The sequence below is a fragment of the Oreochromis niloticus genome, linkage group LG2 (assembly GCF_001858045.2).
Source record: "Oreochromis niloticus isolate F11D_XX linkage group LG2, O_niloticus_UMD_NMBU, whole genome shotgun sequence".
In the NCBI taxonomy this organism is placed as follows: Eukaryota; Metazoa; Chordata; class Actinopteri; order Cichliformes; family Cichlidae; genus Oreochromis; species Oreochromis niloticus.
The window spans coordinates 2,604,320-2,617,880 of record NC_031966.2 but is presented as its reverse complement, the minus strand read 5'-3'; the positions used below and the strand labels follow the sequence as shown (position 1 = coordinate 2,617,880).

At 39.9% G+C, this 13,561-nt stretch overlaps 1 protein-coding gene and 1 long non-coding RNA gene across 4 annotated transcripts; both read left to right on the top strand.

The window, feature by feature from the left end:
• The first annotated feature begins 1,578 nt into the window (after positions 1-1,578).
• On the top strand, positions 1,579-4,315 carry LOC102080753 (uncharacterized). The gene is made up of 3 exons (XR_268759.3): positions 1,579-2,289; positions 3,229-3,257; positions 3,687-4,315. It is a non-coding gene; the product is annotated as an uncharacterized LOC102080753 (long non-coding RNA).
• Positions 4,316-11,046: 6,731 nt separating this feature from the next.
• On the top strand, positions 11,047-13,217 carry LOC112847566 (uncharacterized). 3 transcript variants are annotated; one of them, XM_025909392.1, is made up of 2 exons: positions 11,047-11,629; positions 13,160-13,217. In XM_025909392.1, the coding sequence occupies exons 1-2, from the start codon at positions 11,054-11,056 to the stop codon at positions 13,193-13,195; spliced, it is 612 nt and encodes a 203-aa protein (XP_025765177.1). In that variant the 5' UTR covers positions 11,047-11,053; the 3' UTR covers positions 13,196-13,217. The 3 variants fall into 3 exon arrangements, with proteins under 3 accessions (XP_025765177.1, XP_025765182.1, XP_025765176.1); XM_025909397.1 differs by lacking the exon at positions 13,160-13,217 and adding an exon at positions 12,870-12,937; XM_025909391.1 differs by lacking the exon at positions 13,160-13,217 and adding an exon at positions 11,822-12,493.
• Positions 13,218-13,561: the final 344 nt, after the last annotated feature.

Sequence of the window (13,561 nt, the reverse complement as noted above, 5' to 3'; positions counted from 1 at the left end):
GCGATTTGTTTCGGCCTGACTTTTCTGTTCATTTTAAGCAGCAAAAGTCAGGTGCATGTCTGTGTGCGTGTGTACTGAGCCATTGGGTGCAGTTACTATAGCAACCAGGCTCACACCTGCCTGCCTAACGAGCTCTCTCTCACTGTGCCAAGATTCATCTTAAATACTTCTCTTTCAACTGCTGCTGTGTCCACAGTGTTTGCTCTACAGCCATCATTTTACCCTCAAAACGAAGCCATCGTTCTTCTCTTTCCAACAGCATGTCTTTCAAAGCTCAGAGATGTAAACCTTTAAAAGTGTGTGGATCCAAGTGTAGGGATTACACTTTAGTCATTCAGTGATTCAAAGAATATGAACTTTTAATATTCATTCAGGTGTTTTCTGACTTTAAATTTTCTGTTCTCATTTCTTAGGTTTTCCAAATTTTAATTTAAAAACTTTTCAGCTATTTTCCAACTTCTTCTGTGTGAACATCAGCTTTCAAAAGTTCTGCACTTTTGTTTTCAGTTTAATAAATCTGCATTTTCCAGCTCATTCAACATTTTTATTTTTAACTCAAAATTCAGCAATTAATTCATTTCAGTGCATACATTCAGATTCAAGCATTCACACTGCAGTTTCTTCAGAAAATGCACTTTCTAGTTATTATTATTATCTATTCCGTACGTTTTTTGTAGTCCTACTACTTCAAAACCGTTCAACTTAGAAAAACCATTCAAACACCGTTAGATTCCTCTTCTTTTGGACATGACTGCTTCTATTTTTCTCATTTTTAACATTTATATTTTTAATTTTATTCAACTTTTTTCAACAAAATTTCCCATGTATTTCAATGGGGAGACCCTTCAAATCCTCATTCAACTTACTCATTTTTAAACTCCTACTACTTCAACATACGTTGACATAGATCCACCATTCAAACTTTAAAACGAAGACAAGACATTCAACTATTCAACTTGTATTTATCTTTTCAATATCTGTTATACTTTTTCTTCAGTTCCAGTTTAAGTTTCATGATGTTTTTTCAGCCGTTTCAGAGTTTATAATGGGTGTGTATGGGACGGAATGTTGGGGCTAGAGTGAGACAGCTGAACTGCTAGAGTGAGAGGAGCAAAAAAATCAATCTTAAAATCTTTTTTAAAACTGCTGCTGTGTCCGCAGCGTTTGCTCTACAGGTCTGATTTTACCCTCAAAACGTAGCCATCGCTGTCCTCTTTCGTCCAATGTGTTTACTATTGTCCTAGGTGTTATGGTTCTTTCATAAATGTCACCAAAGCACAGCCTCCTCCCTCCAACTCCTCCATAGACTCTAATGTTAAAATGGGTCAGAAGGTTCGTTTGAAAATCAGAAGAGCATGGTGTATTTACACTATCACCACGTCTACGTAATAAACTCCACAGGCATGAAAACTGAGAATTAGGTAGACTGGACATTGCTGTCGCTCACGGTGAAAGAATTTCGTCAATAGGACCTGTACTTTTCATTTGGGAGCGATTTGTTTCGGCCTGACTTTTCTGTTCATTTTAACCAGCAAAAGTGAGGTGCATGTCTGTGAGCGTGTGTACTGAGCCATTGGGTGCAGTCACTATAGCAACCAGGCTCACACCTGCCTGCTTAACGAGCTCTCTCTCACTCTGCCAAGGTTAAACCTAAAAATGTCTGCTGCATCTAAGCAGTTGTAGGAAGATTAACTTTTTCAATAGGTACAATAAGACAGATTTGACAGGGGTCAGTAGTTAGTATATGCCAACTAAGTAGAGTATTGTGACTGGCACACAGGTTTTTCAGATCTGGGCAGTTGGAGTCAGTTGATGACTTTAAAATCATCCTTTCTGACTGGATAATTAAAGCTTACAGCATCTACCTGTCTGTAGTTGATTTTCCCACATTTTAACTGTTTAACTAATCTAATCTCATTTAATGTCTCTGTTTATAGTTTGTATAGTTTATCTCCCCACTAACAAACTTAAAGTAGTCTTAAAATAAAACCCACAAAACAGTTCAAGATGAAATACTTTTTATTTGCTCATGTAATGCCAGTTGCCATATTTTTCTGTATGTCACTCATTCGCTTATACAAAAAGTACCAATTTGTACACTAGTCTAGTGTATTTTTTCCCTCTATCTCTCTATGTCTCTCACATACAGAGACTAACACACAGACATGTATATACTCATTATTGCTGTACAAACTGATGGTCAAATTTCCAAGCACCACCTGAACGCCTCATCTGTTTTCATCCCATCACTGGACCAACTGTCGTCATTCCGCTTTGCTCTCTGCTGTGGTAAGTACAGTACACGCAGTACTGCACTGTTTTATTTTTATGATGGTAATACATGTTTGACATTTAAACTCACATATCAAGTCCAACAGAGTTTAAAAGAGTTCAAAGAATAAAGAAAGAAAAAAAAGAATAACCTTCGCTATCGTTTATATTTGTTTATGATGTTTTGGTATTAGCAGCAGTGCTAACGTTAGCTTCAATGCTAATGCTAGCAACGATGCTAATGCTAGCAACAATGCTAACGCTAGCTATAGTGCTAACGCTAGCTATAGTGCTAACACTAGCGTTAGCAGTTGTTAACTGACAAAAAGAATATTCCTGTGATATTCCTGTGATATTTCTTGGTGGTCAGTGAGACAAAAGTAACAAATGAGCTTTATTATTGCCATTGTGGCTTAGTTTTAACAGTAAGAGTGCTTTATGACTTTTACTGTTAGCAGCCATGCTAACGCTAGCTTTAATGCTAATGCTAGCAACAATGCTAACGCTAGCTATAGTGCTAACACTAGCCTTAGCAGTTGTTAACTGACAAAAAGAATATTACTGTGATATTCCTGTGATATTTCTTGGCGGTCAGTGAGACAAAAGTAACAAATGAGCTTTATTATTGCCATTGTGGCTCAGTTTTAACAGTAAGAGTGTTAGGGCTAGTAGCAATGCTAACACTAACTGAAGTGCTAACATTAGCAGGAATGCTAGCGCTAGCAGCAATGCTAAGACTGGTAAAAGTCTAACAGGAGCCTTACATAAGTGGAAATACTTCAGTTAAATAGTTTGAATTATAAAATGGCTGCTGTATCAGCTGGTGTGCTATATTACTCTATAATTACCCTGCTGACTATAAGTTCAGTGTATCATGTCGTGTGGGTTTTGTATTTCTGTTACTCTGATAACACTGTACAGACAACTAACATATTGTTTCTCGTCTTACACTTTCAGGAACTTGACTCACATCTGTGCTTTGCCTGGTAGGTGTGCACATACTGTAAGAGAAGTAGACCAAAATAAAAAAATAATCTGATTAATATAAGCTGTAAAGTGATGGGTTCAAACTTTGTGCTAGCCCTTTTAAACACAATTTTATAATAAATACACAACTGCAGCTTAACAATTGGGCTAAAATATTTTTTTCGTACATTTTTGTAGTCACATTACATGTGATTAGTTAACGATTCACTCAATTATATTTGTGTTTAAAAATATTATTGCTGAATTTAATTAAATATTTATTCTTTTAAAAAGTGCCCAATTATGCAACTTTTTGCACATGTCAGCCAACAACAGTTTAGATTGAATATTTGTTTTGTCCTTTTTCAGTAGTCACAATTAGTTCATACAATTACCATTTGATATCATTTTAATAAAATTATTATTTTTTTCTTCTTTTTTGTTCACAGTGTGCAGAAGAAGAACAAGGACCAGATCTCCAGTCTTCTCTCTCACATCCCAACCCCCCAATCCCTCTATCCTCTGTCCTGCTCCACCTGTTGTCTCTGCCTTCTTTCCATCTGTATTTCACCCTGTGGTTTGTGAGAAATTTTGCCAAACCAAGAATCTTATTGCGGTTTGATTTCAAAGCCGTGTCTTTCCTGCTCTGTCTGTTCTCTCTGCTAATTTTCTCTCTACCTGTTTTTCACTCTTTGGCTTGCTGCTGAAAAATGCACAAGCCAATAAAGCAATAAAGAGTGCATATTTTGCCTCAACCTATGAACAAACTGAACAAACAAAGAAAACTCTAATTCACGGTTTGATTGTGATTTGCCAGCCGTGTCTTTCCTGCTCTGTCTGTTCTTTCTGCTAAATTTTCTCTCTACCTGTTTTTCACTCTTGGCTTGCTGCTGAAAAATGCCAAGCCATTAAAGCAATAAAGAGTGCATATATTGCCTCTACCTGAGAACAAACTGAACAAACAAAGAAAACTCTAATTCACGGTTTGATTGTGATTTCCCAGCCGTGTCTCTCCTGCTCTGCCTGTTCTCTCTTCTAGATTTTCTCTCTACCTGTTTTTCATTCTGGGCTTGCTGCTAAGTTGTGCCAAGCCAATAAAGAGAGTGCATAATATTCTCTCGACTGAAGAACAAACTGTCAAACAAACACAACTGTTTCAGACAAATAAAAACTGAAATATAAAAACAAAGAAAACATCTCCTGGTGTGTGCCACTCTTATCTTGTGAACATATTTTCTGAAGACTAAGAAACACTTGCAGGTGTGTGAAAATGCCAAGGAAGCAGAAAAGTCAAAAGCTGCAAAACAACGGTGGAAGAAGTTCCATGAGATTCACAGTGTACCAATATGTGAACAGGCTGAGTTTGATTTTCCTCATAGCTCTGCAGAAGACAGTGTGTCTACAAAGACCAATTCTGAGAGTGTCAAACAGGCAGGTCAACATGTTCCTGCACATGTACAACAGGTATCTTATGCTGTTGCTGTAAAGAGTGGACTGCAGCATGAATTTAATGAACAACATGAGGTGTCAAGTGCCCCACAGGTGGGTTATGCTGATTTTTTGAAAAGAGGCCATCACAGTGATGTGGGAGGACCATCTCATGCAGAAAGAGTGAACCTTGAAAACCAGCCCTCTGTAACACATGTCTGTGCATCTCACAGCCAGGCACATCCTAAATATGGAGACTCCAGAAACAAGCAGTGCACATGTAACTCACTCACATTTCTTGCATTCCTTCATGAGAATGAAAACATGTCTACAGCTGACCTTAATCTGGTCTTGGATAAAGGTGATGTGATGTACAAAGAGGCAAAGAAAAGATTCCCCAAGAGTATTCATTTGGCAACCGATGAGCTGCCAGACAAAGTTTATGCTCGCAGGTCTATGTATCATGTTGACATGACACAGCCTTCCCGGTATGGGACATTTGAAGAACCTCCAGAGGAAGCAGTAGATACCTTTCTCAGCTTAGAAGCAGGACTGAGCTGCCTGTTGTCAGATGTGCAGTATGCCTTATTGATTATGAGTGGATTGTGTATCGCAGTGTTCAGATCCACATCAGGCAAATATGGTTTCTTTGATCCAAACTCCAGAACAGCCAGTGGTTTTCCTCTACCACTACAGTCACGTAATCGTGGTACAGCTGTGATGCTGAACTTCACACTCCTCAGTGACATGATTAAGAGGCTACAAGATTCTTATGAAATGATGGAGATATCACCCTCTTGTAACTATGAGCTGAAGCCTGTGCAGTTTTACAGTATGAGCACAGTCAACCTGAGTGATACTATCACAGACACAGTCTGCAGACCAACAGCTGCCACTGCTGTGGCACCTACTCACGCTGATACAACTGTTGATGAAGCAAACTCCTCTACTCCAAGGAGAAACACAACCACTGGTCTGACTGAGAACATCTTTTGTCAAATGTCCATTTGTGCACCACTGGTGAAACAAAAAGAAGGCCACATGACTCAGTTCACATCATATGAAGATCAGAATGAACCTCCTAATATACCAACTGAAGAACTATGCAGTGAATTAAATTTCGTTCCATCGAATGATGCTTTTTCATGTCAATCAAATGCTGCAATAACAAACGTTGCTGCCTGTGATCTTTCTGATATAGTTTTACAAAAACTGAAAAAAGTTAATAAACAACAAAGGCACAAAATCAAAAGAAGATTAATGGCATCAGAGAAACCCAGAAATCAGAGAAAAGAAAACCAAAAAAGGAAAGAACGACAAAAATATGCTTCAAATAAGGATTACAAAGAAAAGAAAAAATCTTGCACAAGCGAGGCATATAAAAACAATCCTGAAGTCAGACAGAAACAACAACAGTATGTTAAAAGACGTTATTGTGAGAATGATGAATTCAGACAGAAACAACAGCAATATATTAGAAGACGCTACTGTGAGAGCGATGAATTTAGAAAGAAACAACAACAATATATTAAAAGACGCTACTGTGACAATGCTGAATTTAGAAAGAAACAACAACAATATATTAAAAGACGCTACTGTGAGAACGATGAATTTAGAAAGAAACAACAACAATATATTAAAAGACGCTACTGTGACAATGCTGAATTTAGACAAAAACAAAAAAGCTATATCACTAAAAGGTATCAAGAGAGCCCAGAATTCAGAGAGAGACAGAGATCTCGAGTGACTCAACGTTATGCACGTGACAATGCATTCAGAGTAAGACACAGACAACTAATGAAACTACTAATGCGGGACAGGTATCAAAGTAATCTTGCATTCAGGATTATGCACAACATGAGATGTGCAATGAAAATAAAAAGGAAATACAGATGGGTGAACAGACAAACCCAAGAGAGTGACAACAGTGTGATCAACGAGGCCATATCTGTGTTCAAATCACAAATCAAAGTTGGACCATCATACCCATGTACTGTCTGTTTCAAGGCTTCATTTCCAAACCAAGTACGACCCTGCAGAAGGTCAAATTATGTCAAAAACCCACATGTGGTTGCAACATGTTTGACAGGAAAGTTTGTTCATGTTTGTGATGAAAACTGCAGAAATGAGCAGTGCAATGTGCCTGATGAGAGAAAGAGAGAGTGGATTTGTCACACCTGCCACAATCATCTCAAAAATGGATCCATGCCAGCACTTGCTGTTGCCAATAAACTGGAGCTTGCTGATATTCCACCTGAACTGTCTGATCTCAACATACTGGAGAGACATCTCATAGCCAAGTGCATACCATTTGCCAAGATTATTCCTCTTCCCAAAGGCAGGCAGAGAGCAATTAGAGGAAATGTGGTCTGTGTCCCATCAGAGGTACAGGAAACTGTTGAAGCACTACCTCGATTGAGAATTAATTCTCAGGTGATGAGAGTAAAACTGAAGAGACGCTTGTCTTACAAAGGTCATCAGCTGTTTCAGACTGTAAGCTGGTCTAAACTTGTGCAAGCACTGCATAAACTCAAGCAGATTCATCCACAGTATAAGGATGTGAGCATCAGAGATGATGCTGAGCTGTGTGATCCAACTCTTCCTGATGAAGATGATGAGGATGATGATGATGAAATCATGAATGAGGACGATTATGATGAGGCTGATTTAATGGAAATTGACAGCTGTGAGAAAAATGCACTGAGTGAAGCACAAAATAAAAATGAACAGGATATTGACATGTTACCCTGTGATGGTGAACAACCATGTGAACAGATCAGAGATGATTCAGACCAAGCAGATGGACTGACTAATGGTGGTTTTGCACTCGAGTCCTGTTTGCAGCCCCCTGATGTGGCTGAGGAGATATTATGTTTCAGTGAAGGAATCTACTCTGTTGCTCCTGCAGAGAGAAACAATCCAATAAGTTTTTTCAAAACACCTAAACTGGAGGCCATGGCCTTCCCTGTGCAATTTCCTACAGGTCAAAACACATTGGATGAAAGAAGGCTGATCAAAGTATCCCCCAGTGGGTATTTCAAATCAAGACTTTTCTGCATTGATGATCGTTTTGCCAGAGACACAAACTATTTGTTCTTTGCACAGTTTGTGACTGAAATACACTTGGCTACTTCCAGCATGACAATACAATTAAGGAAGGCAAAGCCTCTGACCAGAGATGGGAGAAAAATAACCTCAGGCATGTTACAAGATAAACATGAGGTGGAGAAACTGGTGAGAAATAAAGACGCAGTGAGATTCATGCAGCCTCTGAGAGGAACCCCAGCCTATTGGGAGAAAACAACAAGAGATCTTTTTGCCATGATCAGACAGTTGGGAACTCCCACGTTCTTTTGCACATTCTCAGCTGCTGAAATGCGCTGGCCCGAAGTGATTGAGGCAATAACAAGGCAACAAGGTGAACAAGTGAATTTTGAAGGACTCGACTGGTCAGCAAAGTGTGACATCCTGAGAAGCAATCCTGTCACAACAATGCGCATGTTTGACAAGAGAGTTGAAACATTATTCAGAGATTTACTCTTATCTCCCGCAGAGCCACTTGGCAAAGTCATTGACTACTTTTACAGAGTCGAGTTTCAGCACAGAGGAAGCCCACACATACACTGTCTCCTGTGGGTAGAAGGTGCTCCTGTGTTTGAGGAGGATGATGATCAAACTGTTGTTGATTTTATAAACAAATACATCACAGCTCAGCTGCCTGATCCACATAAACAACCTGAACTTTACAAGAAAGTTACAGAAGTGCAAAAACACAGTAAGAACCACACAAAGACGTGCTTTAGGAGTTTAAGCTCCGGGTGCCGTTTTGGTTTTCCTAAACCACCCTGCAATGAGACGATGATCACAAGACCCAGTGAGGATGATGAACTGGAAGTAGAAACAGCAAAGAACAAGCTCAGACCACTGAACCAGCTGCTAAATGAGCCTGAAACTGCTTCCATGAGTTTAGAGCAGCTCTTGGCAAGATGCAAGTTGACACATGCAGAATATGAGCGATACCTGAATAAAATGAACACAAGGAGTACGATCATACTAAAGCGTGATCCAAAAGACTCTTGGATAAATGGCTATAATCCACATCTGCTTGAAGCCTGGAACAGTAATATCGACATAAGCTTTGTTTTAGATGCTTTCGGCGCTGCAAATTATTTAATGAAATATATATCAAAAAAAGAGGGCGGGCTATCTGAGTACCTGAAAACTGTCATTGATAACTCCCATAAGGACAGTGTAAATGAGTGCGATGAAATGAGAGCCGTCATGCAGGCATATTCAAAGAAGCGAGAGATCAGTGCACAGGAGTGTGTTGCTCGTGCATGTGGTCTTCACATGAAGCAATGTTCACGTGCTGTAATATTCATTCCAACTGATGATAATCCTGTGAAAATGAGTCGTCCCCTGTCAGTTCTGGACAACACAACACCTGAGTCTTCCAATGTTTGGATGACATCTTTGAATGACAAATACAAAGCCAGACCTGAAACACCAGAGTATGAGGAGATGTGCATGGCAGACTTTGCTGCTACTTGCAGGATTGTCTATGGCCAACAGACAAAAGGTAAAGATGTTTTGCCCCTTCTCAATGAGATGGGATTTGTGCAAAGGCGAAAAAACAATACGCCTGCTATCATCAGATTTCACCGCTGCTCACAAGAAAAACATCCAGAGCAATATTACGGAAGACTGCTTAAACTGTACCTTCCTCATCGTTCAGACCATGAACTGAAAACACCATCGTTGCCAACCTATCAGGCTTTCTATGGTGCTGGCTGTGTACAGCTACCAGGTACTGACCGTCTTGAGTACGTGCAACACATTGTCAAAAGAAACAGAGAAAAATATGAGAAAAACAGTGAGGAGATCGAGAGCGCTGTTGAGGAATATGAGCAGAACAGAGGTGTGACTGACGAATGGTGTAATCTGGCACCTGAATCAGATCTCGTAAGGTTGCCACTTGTTGAACAAGAAAGAGAGCGAGACAATGAAAATGAACAGGAAGATGTGCCCGACTACAGCCGTCAGGCTGATGCTTCAACAGAAGTCAGAGCCATCAGGGAACCCCCTGCTATTGATCCCACATTGTTACGTCAGATGTTTCAGAATCTGAATAAGAAGCAAGCCTGCATATTTTATGCAGTTAGAGACTGGTGCATTAAAAGAGTCTGTGCTCTAAATCCGGAGCAGTTTTTCTTTTATATTAATGGTGGTGCTGGAACAGGAAAATCACATCTTATCAAATGCATCTACTCAGAAGCATCTAAGATACTGAGCAAAGTGCCCAGATATGCAGACGACGTTGATATATCAAAACCCACTGTCCTGTTAACTGCTTTCACTGGGACTGCAGCTTTTAACATTTCTGGAACAACACTGCATTCTCTTCTCAAGCTCCCTAGAAGCTTAAAACCTCCCATTCAGGGACTTGGCAATCAGCTGGATGAAGTCAGATCAGAACTTTTGAATGCTGAAATAATCATCATTGACGAAGTGTCTATGGTGTCAAGACATCTCTTTGCATATGTAGATGCAAGACTCAAACAGATCAAAGGGACTCGGAGACCCTTTGGAGGCATGTCAGTCATTGCTGTTGGAGACTTCTATCAGCTACCCCAGTGCGACAGTCTAAACCTCTCTGTGTGCACGACCCGTCTGAGATCGACCTGTGGCGGGAGCATTTTCAGATGATCACTCTGACTGAGATTATGCGTCAGAAAGATGATGTTGTCTTTGCTGAGATGCTGAACAGAATCCGTGTGAAAGGAAAGTTGGATGAGCTTTGCGAAGCAGATAGAAATTTGTTGTCACAGGCCATAACTGAACCAGCCCTTTGTCCGACTGATGCGTTGCACATTTTTGCAACTAATAAAGAAGTGGATGCACACAACTCTGCAACACTGGGTCTGCTCCATACTCATATCATTGACATCCATGCAGATGATTATAGAAAGGATCCTAGAACTGGCAGAATGGCACTTCAAGACAGACCATTGAAAGGAGGTAAAAACGAGTTACCAGACGCACTGAAAGTTGCAGAAGGAGCTCGTGTCATGCTCACCAGAAACATTGACATACAAAATGGTTTGGTTAATGGAGCTTTTGGAAAACTACTTAGAGCAGTTTACTCTGAAAACGACCAACACATCATCAAGCTTGGACTTAAAATGGATAATGAGACATCTGGAAAGAATAACCGAACACCAGCAGACGACATGGTGTACATTGAGAGAGCAGAGGAGAATCTGAAGCAGAAAGGAGTGGTACGAAGACAGTTCCCAGTGAAGCTGGCCTTTGCATGTACAATACATAAGGTACAGGGTATGACAACCACATCAGCTGTTGTCTCTCTTAAGAGCATTTTGAGCCCGGCATGGCCTACGTAGCTGTCAGTAGAGTGACGTCTCTCAGTGGACTGTATCTTCTTGATATGGAGGAGAAAAAAATATTCACCAATCCAGAAATCACTGCAGCGCTTGAGAACATGAGACAAGCCAGCCTTGATGACATGATGCCTCTTCTACATGTGAGACAAACACTGAGCAGGTCAGAGGTTTTCACCATTGTTCATCATAATACAGAGGGACTGCCAGCTCACATTAATGACATCAAGAGTCACCATGAATTGTGTCTAGCAGATGTTTTGTGCCTAACAGAAACACACCTGCGGGGCTCTTTTGTCGCAGAGAGTCTCCACTTGGAAAATTACAATTTGTTCAAACGCAACAGACACCTGTCCTACACAAACTTTCCCCAGATGGCAAACAGAAGTGGTGGGGGAGTTGCTGTTTATGTGAAGAGTGACATTCAAGTGCATGAAAAACAGTACATCCATAATGTAACTGACCTTGAATTTCTGGCTTTAAAGGTTGAAGCACCAGTCAGTGCTCTGATTGCAGTTGTGTACAGACCTCCAGACTACACTCTGAGGCCATTCCTGAAAAACCTGGTAAGCCTATTAGACTCATTAGAGATCATGGACTGTCATCCCATCATAGTGTGTGGTGATTTTAATGAGAATGTTTTATCCAGTGCAAACAAACCAATCCTGGAGCTGTTTGAGTCTAGGGGATATGCACAGGTCATCACTGCCCCTACCACAGAGAAGAACACACTGCTTGACCTCATTTTCATTTCTCAGCCAGAGCGATGTCTCCATTCTGGAGTCATGAAGACCTACTATAGTTACCATGACCCTGTATACTGTGTATTGTCCTGTGATGATTCATGATCTAGATCTTTGACTGCAGTAAGTAATTTCTATATTTTTGAATGACTTAAGAAAGTAGAGCGATATTTAAAAGTTGACTTAAGAAAAAGCGCCCTGCATTGCAATATAATGTTTGAATTGTCTACATAAAATACAATTAAATGAATTAAGTAATGATATCAGTAAAAGATGACAATTTTATGTATTACAGAAAATCTAAAAATCAGAAATCTATGAATGTCAGAAAAATCAAATATAGCAGTTTAAAACAAACAGTGTAGGCATATCCTCTCTGCAGCCAGGCTTCAAAATCCTGCCAGGCTGCCCCAGTCTCACTGTGGCTGGGAGGGAGGGAGGGTGGACCAGAGGATTGCCCACACAGCAAATAAATATTCAACAGCTTCTTCATTGTTTCTGAGAGAACAACACAGACTAAAGGTTGCTTTAAAAAAAATAAAAATAAATAAAAATAGAAATCTAATTACAGCAATAATGACAGTTAAGCCAGTTTATCTGTGCCTCTATTTTGAAATAATATTTACAAAAATGTTATTGATTTCAGTTTGTTATAATCTTTAAACTTTTTCAAAAGTATATCATTATATTTTTGGACAAATCTTTCAATGAAACATACATTTTATGAGCTTTATCATGTTTCAGCCAGTGCATTTATCAGGGTGGGTCTGGGTCTGGGATGATAAATGCACTGGCTGATAACTGCACATTTCTGGCCAGAAATGTTTCAGCAGTGTTACATATGCACTACATATGTTAAACTTGCTTTTTGTTACCAGTTGATACCCTACATTTGTATAGACATTGGGTGGTGTGAGGCTGGGGAGTTGAGTGGAGTGGGTAGGTGGGAGTTGAATGTGGGGGGGTACGGTGGGAGGTGTTAGGTTTCTTTTTTTTTTTTTTTTTGTTAAGAGAGACACAGTCCTCCTGTGTCTTCTCCAAGCTTCACATGTAAATCCAACAGTGTGAAGCACATAGCAGCCAGAAACTGTAATGCCACAGATCAGAGAGGCTTCATCATCACCATCTTCGCGTACGATCAGAGCATGAGACTTCACATTGGAGCACAGGAGAGATTTGTGATAAGTCCTCCTTCTAGCTTGTCACTAAGCAGTCGGTGAGATTTACTCACAACAAAAAGGGTTAATGACATTATTTTCATGAAACATGTATTAATTCTTTGTAAAGTGTTTAAATTGTGTTTTCACTTGACCTTAGGAGTGTTATTTGAGTGTATTTTAATATCTGTATCAGGTGTTTCCCTCTGTGATCCATCCCCTTCAGAGCTGAGACACTCAGGACTGAACAGACTGACAGTTTCTGTGACTGAGCCTCCAAAACATCTTCTTTGAAACACACATGATAGAAGGGCTTTATATTTGCAGCAGCACTACTAAGGTATTCAGTTTATTACAGGATGTGTTTGTTTCTTAGGACCAGCTCTAAGTGCACACTACCTAACATATAACTTTCTGTTCATTACAAACCAACTACTCTGGATCATATGGCAGTCGCAGGACTGTTGCTGCAGGAAAAACATCCCTGAGATCACCATCATTGTCAGACTGACTTGCCTCCTCTGCAGTGGTCAAGATTCCCTAAATGAGTGTGTAAGTTCATTATTTTATTCCTTTGACAAGACAAGTATCACTGATA

Bases quoted from the DNA above. Each gene is read 5' to 3' on its own strand.
- LOC112847566 (XM_025909391.1), top strand. From the start codon at position 11,054: ATGGCCTACGTAGCTGTCAGTAGAGTGACGTCTCTCAGTGGACTGTAT. The intron at 11,630-11,821 runs GTAAGCCTATTA...TTCATTTCTCAG, and splicing joins GGCCATTCCTGAAAAACCTG to CCAGAGCGATGTCTCCATTC.